At 33.1% G+C, this 18,934-nt stretch overlaps 1 protein-coding gene across 1 annotated transcript in view; it reads right to left on the bottom strand.

Annotated features, from left to right (window-relative positions):
* LOC142333697 (uncharacterized) overlaps window positions 1-18,934 on the bottom strand; it is a 36,446-nt gene that overhangs the window by 8,475 nt on the left and 9,037 nt on the right. The window contains exons 3-5 of the mRNA XM_075381125.1: window positions 11,888-12,038; window positions 6,550-6,799; window positions 1,043-1,700 (exon numbers count right to left, since the gene is read on the bottom strand). Of these exons, the coding sequence (XP_075237240.1) occupies window positions 1,043-1,700; window positions 6,550-6,799; window positions 11,888-12,038 (1,059 nt within the window). The remainder of the gene's footprint in view (window positions 1-1,042; window positions 1,701-6,549; window positions 6,800-11,887; window positions 12,039-18,934) is intronic.

The following is an 18,934-nucleotide window of genomic DNA, read 5'->3' as shown; positions in this document are numbered from 1 at the left end:
ATGACACGGATCGGATAAGCAAGTCAGTCCCTATTATTTGTAATTAATCAACGTGCTTTCTTCTTTCACATTACCAGTGAGAAAACCTTTTAATTAGAATAAAAACCTTATAATTGACCTTTTAGTTGGAAAATGACCCCCGGGTTATTTTCCTTGTCATGAATCCTTGTTTTAAGCATATTTATAAGACGGCCATTTTTAAAAGACAAAATCCACGCCCTAGTTAGTGTTTTCTGAGTAATAATAATAATAATATTTTTTTTTTATGCCTGGAGAGTTGGAAATGCATTTACGCACGGAGTTTCATGCTCCCACTGATGGTGTTATCCAATCACCATTACCACCCTACCGACTAAAACCACCCCCCTTTCTACCAAGGCTCTACCCAGAACCGTTTAATACATTATTTCCTGTCGAGTCCTCTTATACTAGCCTGAAAAGGACGCTACCTAATTTTCAGGAGTATCCAGGTCACCCTTCTTGGTCCTGAAAATGTTGCCGACGAATCGGGCTACACTCTCCCAGCTGCTCAGGTTACGGACCATAATCGCAATTACGTTGTGTGGGCTCAATGCTCCGATATCCGCCTCTACTATATCTCGATCTGCCGCCCTCCGAGCACATTTGAAAACGGTCTGCTTGGTGTCGTCCTTTACACCGGAGCAATACAGGCAGTCGGAGGACGGCGTTTTCTGTATAGAGGTAAACGCGGAAGTACCCGTGACCCGTTAAAAACTGGGTCATGTAGTACTCCACCTTTCCATGCCGCTGCTCCATCCACGGGGTCCTAGATCTCTTGCCATGCGAGAAATATGCGAGTGCGTTCCTCGTTACCAATGGATGTCCGGTCTTCGGCTGCCCGTCGCCTCCTGTAGGTCGCCTGGCGCTCCCTTGCCGAAATAGCAATGGGTATGACGCCGGCGACCACCAGTACTGCAGACTCGGAAACTATCCGATACGCCGTAGTGACTCGTAAGGCCGCGGAATAATAATAATAATAACAACCATAATAGTAATACTTAATATTAATATGTATAATTACCTCATTAAATGAAGGATCCTGCATTAACGAAACCATGTTCTTAAAGTTTTCGGGTGTTGGGTACATATGTAAAATGAAAAACATTTCTAAAGAACTTCTACTTCCATTTTTTGCTTCTGTCATTATTTTCTGAACTTCTTCTATCTTGTCGTGTTCGGTTTTGTATCGATATGTAGTTTCTATCATTTTTATCATTCTACGGACGAAATGCGTATATATTACGTCATCATATAATGTTTTTGGAAAATTTAGAATATCTAATATTGTGTATTTATATAGAAAAGATCCAGTTGTAAATGATGACCTAAGAGTTTGAAACGAAATTGCTTTCAGTTTAACACTGCTTCGTAAATATATTAAAGCTGAGATACCATGCGTCATACAATTTTCTGCTTTTCTACAGTCGTTTATTACAATATCCATTTCCTCCAGAGAGATAAGTGGTTGATTTGTGTCCGTGTCAATTGTCTTTTCATGTAATACATTGATGGCCTTGGAACCATTTTTTAGTAGAAATATTATTAAAGGTTTATCATATTTATATAATCTTAAAACCCATTCGGTAAATACAATTATTGTATCTCTACTCCAATCTTCATAAATTTTATTCTCGCACCATATATTAAGCAAATTATAAGTTTCTTGTGTTAAAAGTTGACTGAAACATTAAATTATATATATATCAATTGAAAACAAAAAAATAAAAACATATGAAAAGGGATTTTTGAAATTACAGAAAAATTTATAAAATATATTAAAATTTGAGAAATATATTATTAAATGCTTTAAAAAAAAAATAATAAATAAATTATCACCTTTTGTGTAAAATTAGTTATAGGTGAAATGACCAACCAACGGTTAATTTATTTTAGTACCATATAACATATTTGAGTTTTTGTTTTATATATATACATTTTTATTTTAATGAAAAATCATTGTTAAAAAGATAATTAAAAAAGAAGTAATATTATTATAAAAATATCAATAGGAATTAAAATATAAATATCTTGTTACAAAACTGCATCGGATAAATTTTAAACCAAAAATAACACAGATTCTTTTTACAATGATTTTTCTGCAACAGTTAAAAAATGTTTACTAAAATTAAATTTTGTTATTATTTTTTTCTTAATGTGGATTTAAGTCTTTTACTTATTTTTACATCGACTACAATTATTTAAAACTTAAATTTGCAAATTTTTTTATGGAATTGTAGTTGTACAATTATAAATTTAAAAAGAAATAGTTTATGTTAGCGGAACCTAAAAATATTATTCTGTTTTTTTTTTTTTTACTACTATTTAGAACATAGTATTACATTGTTAATTATTATCTTAAATTATAGGTTATTATTCGACTTTTACTATTTAAAATTTAAAGAATTCTTTTCTTGTTAAAAAGTAGCTGTACGTTCTTTTCTTGTGCTCAACTCGACCAGGCGTTTAATTGAGCATGTATTTTACAGCTTTCTCTATAATACTTTAATAAAAATTTCTTCTATGATTTATAATGGTTATTCACTGTTTTTGTTAATGTATTTTGTTACTTAATTGAATGGTACAACTATATTCAATGAAGCCATTATTAATATTTTATATTACGCATTATGTTATTTCAGAAGTTTCCAAACGGCTTGGTGATAAACTGTTTATGAGATTATTTTAATAATAAACGTTTAGCCTATTGTTTGCAGGATCAGTCTCAGATGTCAAATCTATATTATTTCAAGGCTCTAACCTTGGATAGTAATTATGGTTCAACGGGTAATACCGCTGAGATCGGATGGGTTTTGGACAGTTGAAATATTATAGGTATTTTTGTGGTCTGAGCTGAGTAATATTTGATTGTTGAGTTAGACCAAGAGAGCAGGATAACACACAGAGTTATTAGTGGTATTTTTATCGTATTTTTAGATTTTTGGTTTGTGCTGTTAGGTGTTTTGTTACTGATCTAGTGTACGGTTTAGTATTTAATTTGGGTTTTGTTTTGTTTTTGTTAATTTTTATTTTAGGTTTTTGATTAGGTACCATTCGGTTATCCAGTTTTTGTTGTGTGCGTAGGTCACTCTCCAGGGATTTTGTCTTTCTGAGTTTTGTTTTTCTTTTGAGCTCGATATTTCGTTATTGTTTTGAAGTCGATTTTATTTTTGGTTTTATTGTTTTATAGTTAGTTATTTACTGTTTACTTTCGTTATTTGTTTTTACATTAGCAAAGGCGTCCATATTGGTTTACCCATAGGCTGTTGTTTTATTTATATTTATACTGAATAGTTTTCGTTGATTGATTTATTTTTGCTTATATAGATTATTATTATTTAGTTGTTCTGTTTCTTTCTTTTCTATCGTACTCTGTTATCTATTATGTGTATGAGTGACCAGGATGATACTGAAGTGTCTCACAAGGTGAGAGAATGGGTTGTTGATAAGAAAGCTGTGGAGCAGCGGAAGCACGAATGGAAGGTGCGACGAGAAGAAGCAGAGGCACACAGGCAGTCCAGGTGTATGGAGAGGGAGTTTCGGTGGAAAGAAAAAAAGGCCAAATAACGAGTGGTCCAGGAGGCCAAGGAAACAGAAACACGTGATGACAAAAGGAGGAGTCTTGTCTTGCAAAAGGAAAGCATTAAAAAAGGTTCACGAAACAGTGGTGGGCAGGAGCGGGTTACCAGATTTCGAAACTGTCAAAGAGGCTGGTACGTCAGGTCGACAGCAACGATCTAGGAATGTTGATAGGGTAACGTGCCGGAGGCTGGGACTGCTAAGGCGACGATATCAGTAACTGCGGAGGGGAATGGAGTCCAGATTCTGATGTAGGAGAAATTCTATGAATGCTGTGAAGAAATGTTCGGTCCATCTGTAGGTCATGAGAGGCAAGCCTTGCCGCCCCTCTTGGCCAAAAAGGCTGAGGCTGCCAACCTTAAGGAATTGGAGATGCTCGAAATTGGTGGTTACTGAACGCGTAGATATGTTAAATGACATATTTGTTGAGGTGAAAGAGTTCGTCAGTAACACGAGAAATATTACGAAGAAAAAATTCCTATTACATACAGTCTTGCCTTAGTAAGCTGCGTTTCTTGGACTTACTGACTGTGAAGAGCAACGATCGGCTACAGGGGTTTTAGAGCTAGGTTGAGTGAGCGGGGGAAAGTTGATTCTTTGCCGACGCTGTTTTTACTCGAAGGTTTCCGATGTTGTTCGGGCTCCGTTGCAACCGAAATTACTGTTGATTGAAAAGCCAGTTGGTGTAACCCCTGCAGTATCTAAAGGTGATGTTAAGAAGTTTCTGGCGAGGAAGCAAGCATTACGGATTGTCAGAGTCAAAGAAAGCCCAAAGGGTGTAAGGAAGGTGGCAAACGATATAGAGAGAAATATTTAGCAGAACGAGGCGGTTAATTAGTATAATAATAAGTGTATTGCTGTTAAGTCACAGTGATCTCGTATTATAGTATATGACGTTCTGCGAGAGCTAGGTGAGGCAGGTTTTATGAATGATGTACGTGTCTAGAACACGAATATACGTTTCGTGAATTCCAAAACCTTTTTCAGATCATACTTCGTGCTGCATTACTTTATTGAATGTGACAAGGAATTGCGGAGGTTATTTATTTGGAAAGATAAAATTTTTGTGGACCTCACGTTGGGTCAGATTATATTAAAGTGACTTACTGTTATCATTGTTTTCGATTGGGGCATGTGGTAAAGACATTCAAAGAAGTGGAATTGTTCTCCTTTTGTGGGAAAGATGATTATCATGTTATAGAATTCTTGTTCAAAATGAATGAGGGATCACTGACTTAACCTAATTGGACCCGTGTGGGGAAACCGGCCGAGCATGACTGCTGATCGGACTAGTTTCCTGCGTACAAGCGTGCGCGAGTCATTCTTTGTCGCCAGATAAATGTACAATATTTTGTTTCTCGTTTCGTTTTGATTAGGTATTTGATTTTTTTGTTCAATTTAGTTTTATTTTTCATTGAAAGTTTTTTAATGTTTTATGAATATGTTTGTGTTCATTTTTATTTAAATTCTTTTGTTGTTTATGAGTTTATCTATTATTGTCTAGTTTTCTTTCGCTTTAGTGTTTATGTTTGGGTTATGTATTATACTTTTATCTTTTTGTTTATGTTTTGTTTTATTTCTTGTATCGAATTTATGTGTTAGTAATTTTCTAATTTCTTTATGATAGTTTTTGTGTTTGTTTTTGGTTGACGTTCGATTGGTTTATGTAGGTTTAATTATTTGTTTGTTTATTGTGTTTTATAGGTTAATGTGAATGTTTCTTTTTGTGTTTTTAGTTTTTTGTTAATGTTCTTCTCACAGTTTGCTTTTAATTTTTGTTTTTTCGATAGGTTTTGTGAATGTTTAAGTGTATGTATATTTTTATTTCTGGTCTGTGATCTTGATTTGTTGGTTGTAGAGTCTTAGTATTAGTAGTTATTTTTTCTTTGTGTTTTATTTTGTTTTTAGTTAGGTTTTGTTCTATTATTTTTCTATCGGCGTTACGTGGTGGGCTTGCTGCTTTTTACCGTTTTCCGGTGGGTAGAGTAATTCAGATTAATCGATATGGTCTTCATTAAAACTATCGGCTAGGTTTAATTACGTTAGTGCAGTGCACCGATGGGAATGTCATTTGTGACATTGGCATCGGTGGAATCCTGACTGAGACAATTGAGTTTGGATGATTTTGAAGATTTTTGTTGTTTACATGTTGAAGAGGATCTCCGGTAAAACCAACATGAACTAGATTCGGAAGGGAGGAAGTGGCAACCGCAATCACCATCGAAGGTTCTTCCACTTCGGAGTAAGGATGGACTGTTATTTTTTTACTTCTTATAAATGATTTTTCTCATAATATATACGAAGTTTTTGTTGTGGATATTAAATTTATCAATTGCTAATCTGTTTCTTTAAGAGAATTGATTTTTGAAAATCATATGCCGCTGAATGGGAAGAAAACAACTTTGATAAGTTTCATTAGAATAGTACAGTTGTTTGTTTATTCTTGCGCAACTGAGAATTTTGTGATAAATAGAGAAAAATTCGTTAGATAATTTCGGGTATTGTTGTACAGCTGGCTTTTTTTAAATATCCATGTAAATAATTAGTGAGGCCCAAGTGTGGCCTTGGATTAATAAAGCGGATTGCTAAGCTTTTTCGTAATATCAAATCTTGGTTAATACTGTATAAAGCATTAGTTTGCTGCAATTTGGAATACGCCAACACAGTATGGAATAGCAAAGGATATCTACATCAAAGCTGTCAAAAGGAATTTTCTTTCTTGGTTACGATTGAAAATTGGCTTAATAATTTATCCCCTCAAGATATTTGTGGCTTGTTTTAAGTACCTACTTTGTTAACCATTTAGGATTTTCATGAAGTTATATATTCTCGTAAGTTTTTCTCATGTGGTGGTGCAAAAATTAAAAAAAAAATATATATATATATATGTATATATAAGTTTTATAATTAAACATAATAAACTTTTTCATTAAATAATAACAACATACTTACGCTCGGATGCAATATACTGAAATATCTTGTAGTGCAAAGAAATGACAGGTTTCGGTAAGTGGTTGATCCCTCAAATTATATTTTTCAATCCAACTTGGAATAATTTGAAAAAAATTGAATAAAATTGGTTGCATGAGCATTGAAATGATTGCTTCGCTTGTTTTAAATTTTATAGGATCAAGTTTTTCATAGAAAGGTCTAAACTCCTGCCACGTACGACCTCCTAACATTGTCACCATTAATAATCTGTATATAAAATGTAAAATATAAATTTTATTGCTCATTAAAAATAATAATATTTCTATGATAATGTTGCATTATGCTTGTAAAACATCCACAGATTTTATTATCTAAGAATATATTTAAATGACTAAAACATGTGAAATGAAATATGAAAGTTATTTATTTATATTCCTTTGTGAAGAGGAACCTGTATAAAATACTTGTTTTTTTTTGGTCTTTTTTTTATCCCATATTTAGTGCCAGTCGTTTCATTTCGGTATACCCCCTACATCCTACATCCCTAACAATTTGTTTTACATATTCTGAACGTTGCCTTCCTGCACAATTTTTCCCATTTACCTCTCCCTCCAATATCAAAGCGACTATTCCAGGATGTCTTAAAATGTGGTCTATTGGTCTGTTTCTTCTTTTAGCTATATTTTTTCTAAATGCTTCTTTCTTCATCAATTTTCCGCAGTTCCTCATCATTTGTCACTTTATCCACCCGCCTTATTTTTAACATTCTTCTACAGCACCACATTTTACAAGCATCCAATCTTTTCTTTTTGGTATAACGATCGTTCAAGTTTCACTTCCATATAAAGCTGCACTCCAAATAGATAATTTCAGAAATGCGTTCTTGCTGTTTAATTTTTGATCTAAGGAAATTATTTTTCTGATTGAAAGCTCGTTTCGCCTGTGCTATTCGGCATTTTATATTGCTCTTGCTTCGTCCATGTTTAGTAATTCTACTTCCCAAATAACAGAATTCTTCTGTCTCCCTAGTTTTTTCTAGTCCTATTTTTATATTTAGTGGTCAATCTATTTTATTTCTACTACATTTTATTACTTTCGTTTAGTACGTGTTTATTTTTATGCGGTAGTTCTTGCGAAGGACTTCATCGATATCATTTATTGTTTCTTCTAAATATTTTACTCTCCGGTAGAATTAATATATCATCAGCAAATCGTAGTATTTTTATCTTTTCACGTTATACTGTTACTCCGGATCTAAATCGTTCTTTAACATCATTAACAGCAGATTTTACGTTAAAATTAAAAAAGTAACGGGGAAACATCCTTCTCGAAGTCCTTTTTTATTACCGTTTCTTTCTTATGCTCTTCGATTATAACTGTTGCATTTTGGTTCTTTTAAATATTAGCAATTCTTCTCTTTCCATGAACCTTAAACTTTATAAAATGCTAAACACTTTATTTCAGTCTACGTTAATCAAATCCCTTTTCTATGTCTATAAATACCATGTATGTTGTTGTTTTCTTTCAATCTTCTTTGTATTATTATTCGGAGTGCTAAAGTTACTTTCCTTATCCCTATACTTTTCCTGAAACCAAATTGGTCTTCTCATAACATTTCATCCTCTCGCCTCTCAATTTTCTGCACATAATTTTAATTAAAATTCTTGTAATTTACGATATTAAGCATTTAATTATTAAATAAAAGGGCAAAACAGACAACTTTGAAATCCGTCATCCAAATGAATAATTCCGTACGTTGATATTATATATATATGTATATAAAATCTTATATAAAAGAGAATGTCCTAACTGAATCATTGACTCATAATCAACGTACAACTAAAACTATTATAGGTAGAGACTTGAAATTTTTAGGGTAACTTTGTGTCTTTAAGTAGGCGTGCACTAAAAAAGGATTTTGTGAAATTTTGATTTTAAGGAGTTCTAATCGATAAAAAACAAAATTTCGTGTTAACAGTGCTGTCTGTTGGACGTAAAAGAAACGTACGCTGTACTAAATATTTTACGATTCCATTCCAATGTTTCCGATATGTGTGTCCGCTATAGACTAAAAAACTACTGGACCGATTTACGCGTGGTTAAGAAGGGAGAAAGGGAAAAATTGAAAAAGGTAAAAGCGAAGAAGAAAAAAGGGGAAAACGGGGAAAAGAAAATAGAAAGGGAAAAGAGGAAAAAGAAAAGAGGAAGGGGATATGGGAAAGGGAAATGGGGAAAAGAGGAAGGGGAAAAGAGGAAGGGGTAAGAGAAGTATGGGAAAGAGAAACGGGAGAAGGAAGGAGAAACGGGAGAAAACGGGAAGGGAAACCGAAGCTGGCCATGACCCTCTGATCGTAACGGGAAGCGCAAGTAACCATACAGCACGGGCGAAGCCGCGATGGGGATGCTAGATTTGGGATTTTAATAAATTTTTTTTTTATCTATATTGGAATTTTATATTGAACTATTTTAATTCATTCATAAAGTGGATTGGTCTAGCAAATATTGTTCAATTTTCTCATCTTCCTTTTTTGTTTGCCTTTATTTAAGTTTTGGGCAACAATTCATTCTTTATCGTGTATTCCTTCAGTATTTTTCATAAAAACTTTATTTACAATTTTATCAGGATTTAATGAAAATCTAAATATAATATTGTTGATTTAATATTTTTTATTTATAAAAAAATATATTTACTATTAAAAAAGCATTGCTAGTAAACCTACATCTACATTGTAAGCGAAGTCGCGACGGGGTACGCTAGTTCGGTATATATGTTAGTGTTTCGTTTTGCGTCTAGAAAAGTTATTAATTAACAAAGGTGTAATCGAGTAGTAATATTTCAGTTAATAATTTTCATGATTTTATTATATTTGTATATTTTCTATAGTATTTTTTTTTTTTTTGTCTTCAGTCATTTGACTGGTTTGATGCAGCTCTCCAAGATTCCCTATCTAGTGCTAGTCGTTTCATTTCAGTATACCCTCTACATCCTACATCCCTAACAATTTGTTTTACATATTCCAAACGTGGCCTGCCTACACAATTTTTCCCTTCTACCTGTCCTTCCAAAATTAAAGCGACTATTCCAGGATGCCTTAGTATGTGGCCTATAAGTCTGTCTCTTCTTTTAAGTATATTTTTCCAAATGCTTCTTTCTTCATCTATTTGCCGTAATACCTCCTCATTTGTCACTTTATCCACCCATCTGATTTTTAACATTCTCCTATAGCACCACATTTCAAAAGCTTCTAACCTTTTCTTCTCAGATACTCCGATTGTCCAAGTTTCACTTCCATATAAAGCGACACTCCAAACATACACTTTCAAAAATCTTTTCCTGACATTTAAATTAATTTTTGATGTAAACAAATTATATTTCTTACTGAAGGCTCGTTTAGCTTGTGCTATTCGGCATTTTATATCGCTCCTGCTTCGTCCATCTTTAGTAATTCTACTTCCCAAATAACAAAATTCTTCTACCTCCATAATCTTTTCTCCTCCTATTTTCACATTCAGTGGTCCATCTTTGTTATTTCTACTACATTTCATTCTATAGTATTTATATGATATTAACATACAATGTTAGTCGTACAACCAATGTTTGTTCGTACTCGTCCAAGCTATACGCATTCATTCGGTTGTGTATCTTGCCTTTTTCTTATTCATCCTTTTTTAAACACCCCCAACATCCCCGGCCTCTGCCGTTAGGCTTTGCGCAGGAATGTCAGTGTGTCGTGGCAGTAGACTGCCCCCCTGTCTTGCCAGTTACGGCTACCCATCGGGGTCCTTCCAGCCTCATCAAGACTTGCCTGTGTATCTTGTGTATCTTGCCTGGTCATCAATTAAACAACATCATCTAGTCTGAGTTTTGCATTTCATCGGCTACCGTAAAATTTCCTGCGTTTAGTTTACAAATTCAAATAATGCTGTTTTGTATTTACAGGAACACGGCACTTCAATATAGCCTGCATTAATGTGAACAGGGACAGGATATGATTTTACGAATGGATCCTCGAACCAGATGGTCTTTCTCCAAGGAGAGACTTACATATTTTAAATATTTATGCCAAAATATATTTAGTGCCAGTTACAAATTACCATTTTGGAAAAAATATTCTTCATTTATGGTTAAGCAAAGAGTCTAGCATCAGTCCGATTTTGTGTAGATGGGGTAGAAGTCAACCACAATATTTCTGTAGACTCGAGTAAATAAAAACGCGAGTTTCATGTTGATAATATAATTAAAAGTCCGGTACTTATCTGTTGGGTCCGTATTGAAACTGGGAGAGTATGCCTGTTCACCTGATGTAAACATAATGTAGGTTGTATACTGCTTCAACAGCGGGTCATCAGTGATTATTGCCAAGAAAGGAAGAAACGCTTTTTTTTTTGGTGACAAGGCCAGATTGAATTGCGCATACTTTAATGCTTTTAAAAAATTATTATTTTAATGCAGGATATAATAATTTTATTGAACGAATGGTATATCCGGGAATTGAAAACCTGCTTAGAAATTATGTGAATCAAACATTCAATCATTTAAAAACTATTTGTACTATAAAAACGGTAGCTGAACAATATACAAAAAAATATAATTAGCAAAACACCGTAAAAAATTCGGTGTGGTAGAAATAGAGGACTGATGTATTCAAATCTAGCATCGTGCGTCGGCGCTGTCAGAAATCGCAATTAATTTCATAAAATCCTCGCTAACATTGACGCCTTGAATAGAAAGGTAAATAAATATCTAAAATAATACGATAACAAAAATGGCGACCAGGTAAAAGTCATAATTTCAAATACTTTACAGAAAAGAGTTATGACAGTGCAGTACAATACAGTAAACAGTACAGGTTGGAAATCTTGTTTATAGTTAATTAAAAATGTATATATTAACAACGATTCAACATTGCAAAGCAATCTCTCGGAAGGTGATTCTATAGTAAAAAAAAATAACAAAAAAGAGTTCATATAAAGTTGGTTACAAACTGTTCGTTAGTGACTTTCGGCTTGCAAAATATTTGGCCTTTCTTTCTACTCCCTCTATGAAATTAAACCGTACTAAAATTCTAGCGCTACAAATTAAGGAATATATTTGATGCGTCCGCGTATTGAAATTAGAAATTGAATAAAAGTGGTTTCAAACCGTTATCTCACTGAGATTTTATGAAAAATTGTTTAAAACACAAAAATATTTTTTTCGGGAAAAATGCGTACTTAAGTCGTAATAAAATAAAATTTTAAATTGACTACTGAACAAATAGGGTTTTCTAATTATTTTGAGAAAAATTAACATAAATTTGTAAAGATCAATCAATATAAATATATATATAAATTAAAATACAAACTAATACTTCCCTGTTTTCTTTTTCAGGAAATGTTTCTTCTATTTTCTTTAATACATCAATATATCTATCAATATCCCAAGAATGTGTTTTTGGAAACTTTACCACCAAAGCTATTTCGTCTTGATTTAATTTAAATAAGTTCCATTGCGAAATTGTTACTAATATCTGTAGTTATACAAGACAATAATAAAAACGAATTAGTTAACTAACATATATTTTAATATATTTTACAAATATGTTTTAATTAAATCTCTATATTTATAACTGAATGTCCTGACTGACTGATTCATAATCAACTTACAGCTAAAACTATTATAGGTAGAGAAATTTTCAGGGTACCTTCGTATCTTTAAGTAGGCGTGCACTTAGAAAGGATTTTGCGAAATTTTGATTTTAAGGTGTAGTATTTTCAGTATCGATTTATTTCTGTCGAATATATTTGTGTTTTATATCAATCGATATTGAATGAATGGATTACGGTAGTAAAATTTATTAATTTAATTTAAATTTATTATTAATGTCATTTATTGTTTATAAACATTTAAGAAAAAATCTTATGTATGTTTGACGGGCATCATCATGTAAGCATGTTGTTTCCTCTGGTTCTTTATTTATCGGTATGTTGCTTCTTCCTACCGATCGTTTATAAACATTTAAGAAAAAAGTATTCATATGATATTTTATGAGTCAACAGGTGAATAAACATGTCAATTGAAAAGATAACTGTCAACGACACGTTAATAGCTCAAACTTATTACTTAAAATACAGAGTGTCCCATATAAAACGCAACCCAACCTTATATTGGTAGGTATTGAAATAATAAAAAGGCATGTGTAAATGTAAATGTAATTTTTATTATTACCATCCATTTAGAGTAAATGTTTGAAGTGGCCGCCATCTTCTTGAATACAAGCTTCAATTTTTTTACAGCGTTTCTTGCAACTTTTTTCAAAGTTTGTGGCTGGATATTTAATACAGCTTGTTCAATATTGAATGTAAATTGTTCAAGAGTTCATAGTTTGTTGCTGTAGGCTTTTTCTTTGAGGTAACCCCGTAGAAAAAAATCCACCGCAGTCAAATCTGGAGATCTTGGTCGCCGCAAGCCTCGACCGATAACACGATTACCGAAGAATTCCTCGACGAAATCAGAAGTTGAAACTGCGTAGTGCGATGTCGCTCTAAGAGTGCAATGAACTGAAATAAAATATCCTGATATCGTATTCTGCATTAATGGTATACTCGAAAAAAATAGGACCGATTATTTTCTTCCGCGTAACAATTTTTCGTTATAAACTTGGGGATATTCAGCACTCCAAATTCTACTCTTCTGGCTGTTTACGTAGCCATCCAAACGAAACCGTGCTTCATCTGTGAAAAATAACTAATCCATAACGTTATTTCCCTCACGCAGAAATCGACGGAACCGTTGACAATATTGTAATCGTTTTTCTTTGTCGGTCTCAAGAAGTCGATGAAACGTTTGAATGCGATAAGGTCGTAATTGTAATTGTTTGGTCACTCGATGAACAGTTGATTTAGACAAATTAATTTCAGCAGACAAACGTCTGATCGATTTATTTGGCGAGGCGAGTAATCGGTCTTTGAGTTCAGTGACTGTATCTGTATTCAACACTGACGCAGATCTTTTGTATTCCTTGTTATTGACAGAACCGGTCTCTCAAAATTTTGCGACTGACCTTAATACTGGTTTTGTTAGGAGCTGGTTTATCTGGGTACTTATGGCGAAACAAATCTTGCACTGCAAACACTGATTTCGTACTGAAGTACGACTCAACAATGAAAACACGTTCATCTAGCGAAAACACCATCTTGTCTCTAGCAATACGCTGAACGTTATGATTGCATCGTTGTTACTATAGGTAGTGTTCTACTGCGTCGACGCAATGTTCAGATGTTGGACGAGTCCATTTCAGTAACGAGTAAGGGAGTAAGCTTGACTTTTGAAATTTCATGGATGAGTGATTGATGGGTTGCGTTTTATATGGGACAATCTGTATATATTAATTTTTTGTTATTAGTTTTTTTATTATTTATATAGTTTGTTATATAAATATTTATGAATATAAATTCTGTAAATAACCTGCGATTAAGAAGTTTTTAGTATTTATTTGTAGATTTTTAAAAGCACTGGGCTTGGATGGACCTTTTTTTTGGGAACCGCAAGTAACTACGATGATGAATGATGATTATGAGTCATAAGAACAAGAGTTTTTCTGACATCATCTTTTAAACATAGCAACATAATAAGCAAAAGTATCACTCCAATACATCCAATAAATATGTTTAAAATTCAAGTATCGCGCGGGGAGCCCGAGACGGATAATCTGCTAGTGTATATCTATAATATTATGTAACGATGGAGAGAATTTTTGTTTGTTCGGGATAACAAAAAATATCTGGTTACCAGATACTTACCCATGTTTCCTCTCATAACTGAGAGGGATATTAGTTATAATTCATCTCGAAAAAAAATATATTTATGTAGTACTGAAAATATGCCAGTTGAAGCTTTAATGAATTGAATTCATGAACTATGAACTATGAGTTTTTACCATTGTGTGATCTGGGTTTAAACGAATAATTTAAATCATTGGAATGAATAATATTAAAAAAACAATAGAATTAAATATACGTAAAAAAATTTATACCATTATATAAAGATGAAGAAGATTTTTATTTGTACAGGACAAACAAAAAATCTACTCCATCAATCGCAATCAACGGTCATAGAACCAGCCGATCTGACTGCTTTCAAATTTTAAGATACATTCGTATTATACCATGGAAGGTTTAAAGCTACGTACAGTGGTCGTATCTTCCTTGAAAGTTAAAATATTAAAAATAATCGTATTTCTTCACCCCTAAGGAAGAAGTTGTAATTTAAAGATTAACGATTTATTTAAGGATTTAAAGATTAAGGAAGAAATTAATTAACCTTTTACTTCATTATTATATTTTTGCCACAATGGCAAAGAAGTAAGTTATGAATTTTTCGTCCTCAAAGGTGTGTGTGTTTTAGATACCGAAGCTAATATTATTCTGCTTTTTTGTAATTTAGTTTCTACTTCAGCTTTCTATAAAGGCTGAATACTTTAATTAATTCTTATCAGTATTATTTTCATAATCATAATGCGGAGGTCCAGAGGACGGAGCCCTCTGGGTAAATGGAGAACGAAGCGAAGTCTGCAGGTGATAAAAGGGGTCGTTCCTCTGCAACACCGGTATGTTGATAAAATTTCTTTTGTGTTTTGGGATTAAGCATTATGAAAATACCATTCATGTATACAATTTTGGAAGTCGAAAATCTTCAAAACTACATGACGAATATTATTACAATTTATATATGCTGTATTAGTGTTGAGGAGGATGAAATGGGAGAAACAATACTGAGATCTGAATTTAAGAGAGCATTAAAAAATTTAAATGCCAAAAGGCTCCTGGAATAGACGGAATACATGTAGAATTACTGCGCAGTGCAGGTGAGGAAGCGATTGATAGATTATACAAGCTGATGTGTAATATTTATAAAAAAGGGGAAGTTCCGCCAGACTTCAAAAAAAGTGTTATAGTCATGATACCAAAGAAAGCAGGGGCAGATAAATGTGAAGAATATAGAACAATTAGTTTAACTAACTCATGCATCAAAAATCTTAACTAGAATTCTATACAGAAGAATTGAGAGGAGAGTGGAAGAAGTGTTAGGAGAAGACAAATTTGGTTTCAGGAAAAGTATAGGGACAAGGGAAGCAATTTTAGGCCTCAGATTAATAGTAGAAGGAAGATTAAACAAACCAACATACTTGGCGTTTATAGACCTAGAAAAGGCATTCAGCATTTCAAAAAAATTAGGGTTCAAATACAGAGATAGAAGAACAATTGCTAACATGTACAGGAACCAAACAGCAACAGTAACAATTGAAGAACATAAGAAAGAAGCCGTAATAAGAAAGGGAGTCCAACAAGGATGTTCTCTATCTCCGTTACTTTTTTATCTTTACATGGAACTAGCAGTTAATGATGTTAAAGAAAAATTTAGATTCTGAGTAACAGTACAGGGTGAAAAGATAGAGATGCTACGATTTGCTGATGATATAGTAATTCTAGTCGACAGTAAAAAGGATTTAGAGGAAACAATGAACGGCATGGATGAAGTTCTACGCAAGAACTATCGCATGAAAATAAACAAGTACAAAACAAAAGTAATGAAACGTATTAGAAATAACAAAGATGGACCACTGAATGTGAAAATAGGAGGAGAAAAGATTATGGAGGTAGAAGAATTTTGATATTTGGGAAGTAGAATTAATAAAGATGGACAAAGCAGGAGCAATATAAAATGCCGAATAGCACAATCTAAACGAGCCATCAGTAAGAAATATAATTTGTTTACATCAAAAATTAATTTTAATGTCAGGAAAAGATTTTTGAAATGTATATTTGGAGTGTCGCTTTATATGGAAGTGAAGCTTGGACGATCGGAGTATCTGAGAAGAAAAGATTAGAAGCTTTTGAAATGCGGTGCTATAGGAGAATGTTATAAATCAAATGGGTGGATAAAGTAACAAATGAAGAGGTATTGCGGCAAATAGATGAAGAAAGAACCATTTGGAAAAATATAGTTAAAAGAAGAGACAGACTTATAGGCCACATACAGTGATAGAGTTGAAACGTCCTTGTTTGTAGGGTGTACTTGTTATTTAACGTGTGTAATGAGTTGTACTCTAAAATTTATTAGTGCTCTTTTGACTGTGAAATAGTTAAGCGTACGGAAAATAAAATAGGTCTTCTTGCACAGAAAGGCTAAAGAGGTTTTATTTTTAGAATTCCCTTTATAATGTAAATCTTAAAATATTTGTATGAAATTATTTTTCCGGTTTCGTTTTTTTCTGTTATATCGAATTTTTTACGCGAAGTTAGTAATTAAATAATAAAACACTTTTTATTATTAGTTTTTATCTAACTTTAAAATTCTTCGTTGTGATTTACCTGATTTGAAAATGAGAATAAAAAGTGGATGTATGCCGGGAAGTTCGTATATCAATATATATGATTACAATTGTTGATGTTGAGAAGTATTGTTTAGAAAATACGAAATTTAAACATGAATTTCACATTTTGTCGATTTCAGGAAAAATCTTACCTTTCAGTATTCTGAAATTCCGTAGTTAATACTTTTAAAGAGATGGATTAGTATTCCTAAATTACGAATATTATTATTTATAGGACCTTAAGAAAGATATTTTTAAAAGTAAATTTTTTAGTAACAGATTTACAAACCTTACAAAACTTGAAACCGTTGTGAAATAAATCGATGGTCTCTCGTAACTTTTGTTGAAAAGTTTGTTAGATAAAATAATTTATAAATAGGAAAATAAATTGAAAACCTAAAACTTTCAGTCACAAGAATTGTAAAAAGAACAAAGGAATATCAATTGAGTATTTTGCTTTTACATATGATCTAAAATTCTTTCCTGATTACTTTATATAATCCAAAAACAAATCGAAAAATTGAAGGAAAGCGCTGAAAGAACTGGATTGAAAATATCATTTGCAAAAAAAAAACCGAAATAATGAAAAATTTAACAGAAATTTATTCAAAATTCAGGAAAATTAAGGTCGTATTAATGTTAAATATTCAGGCGAAATAATCAGTAATAATAAAATATTAAAATATGTTCAGAAAATTGGGGGAAAAAATCTAAATGGGTTTCCAACGAACCAAAAACCTTTACAATCGGAAATCGATTTCTTACAACGCGGAATTCAGACATTAAAACTCGGGTTACAAAACCTGAATGTCTTTACGAGGTAGCAACTTTAGCATTAAAAAATCAAGGAAATTAAAAAACTTTTTAGAAAAGAAAGAAAAATATTGGTACCAAAGTATGAAAATAATAAAAATTTTTTGTCAAGGAAATTTATAGAGAAAAAGAATACGTAATCGACTCAATGAAAAAAAAACGAGAATAATTTACGATCATCTAAATAGAATTAATGAAGTAAATTTTACAACTTCTTTGGTAATCTGAAAAGAAAAATTATCTTCTAGAGAAAGGAAAGAACCTTTAAGAAAAAGGTTTAAAAGAAGATAAATATTTAAGATTGAATAATGTTCAAGGAAAACTTACATCAGTATAAGATTTAAAAGGGTCATTCACGGGAACCGGATGTTTTTGAAGTGGGTTGTGCTCGGACGTCCGTGGTGGGAGAGGGACGTGTCTGACGTTTCCTTTGTTCATACCATTTACATTTTAATCGTTTAAATGGAGCCGTGGACGCTAGACTAACGCATGTACGCGTATGACAGTTTGGTGCGAACTGACGAATCCGTAACCGCTGTTCAGTGAGATTTCCGCCGTCAGTTTATTATTCATCGTAATGCAAGCGTCCCTTCTCGTAACACAATATTGCAACGGGTAAACAACCTTCGAACAAGCGGTTCAATATTGAAGAAAAAACCACCTGGTCCCCGACGAATTGCTAGCACTCCGGAGAACATCGAACGAGTAAGGGAAGCTATTGTCAGAAGCCCACGCCGCTCTATTCAGAGGCAATCAGCAGCGCTTCAAATGAGCACAAGGAGCCCGTTTTCATCTGAACGGCTTCGTCAACAAACGGAATTGCCGGTATCGGGCAGAAAGAAACCCGCATCGGCTTCACGAGAGACCACTTCATAGCCCAAAGGTGACTGTCTGGTGCGCAATAGGAAAGGTCGGTGTTATTGGATAATATTTTTTTGAAGAAAATGACACTGCCGTAACTGTAACAGCTGATCGTTACGTTGCAATGTTGAATACGTTTTTCATCCCTGAGTTATGAAACCGGGGAATCAATTTTCAAAATGTGATATTCTAGCAGAATGGAGATACAGCGCACACAGCGAGGGCAACGATGGCTGTTCTCCGTAACTTGTTTCCGGGATGGATCGTTTCCAGATTTGGTGACATTCCTTGGCCCCCTCGGTCCCCCGATTTGAGTAGTTGTGATTTTTTCTGTGGGGGTTTCTGAAATCGCGTGTGTACGGCGATAAACCGCGTAC

This window comes from Lycorma delicatula, chromosome 13, assembly GCF_047948215.1.
Source record: "Lycorma delicatula isolate Av1 chromosome 13, ASM4794821v1, whole genome shotgun sequence".
Classification (NCBI taxonomy): domain Eukaryota; kingdom Metazoa; phylum Arthropoda; class Insecta; order Hemiptera; family Fulgoridae; genus Lycorma; species Lycorma delicatula.
The sequence above is the reverse complement of the archived record's forward strand: the minus strand, read 5'-3'. Positions and strand labels throughout refer to the sequence as shown.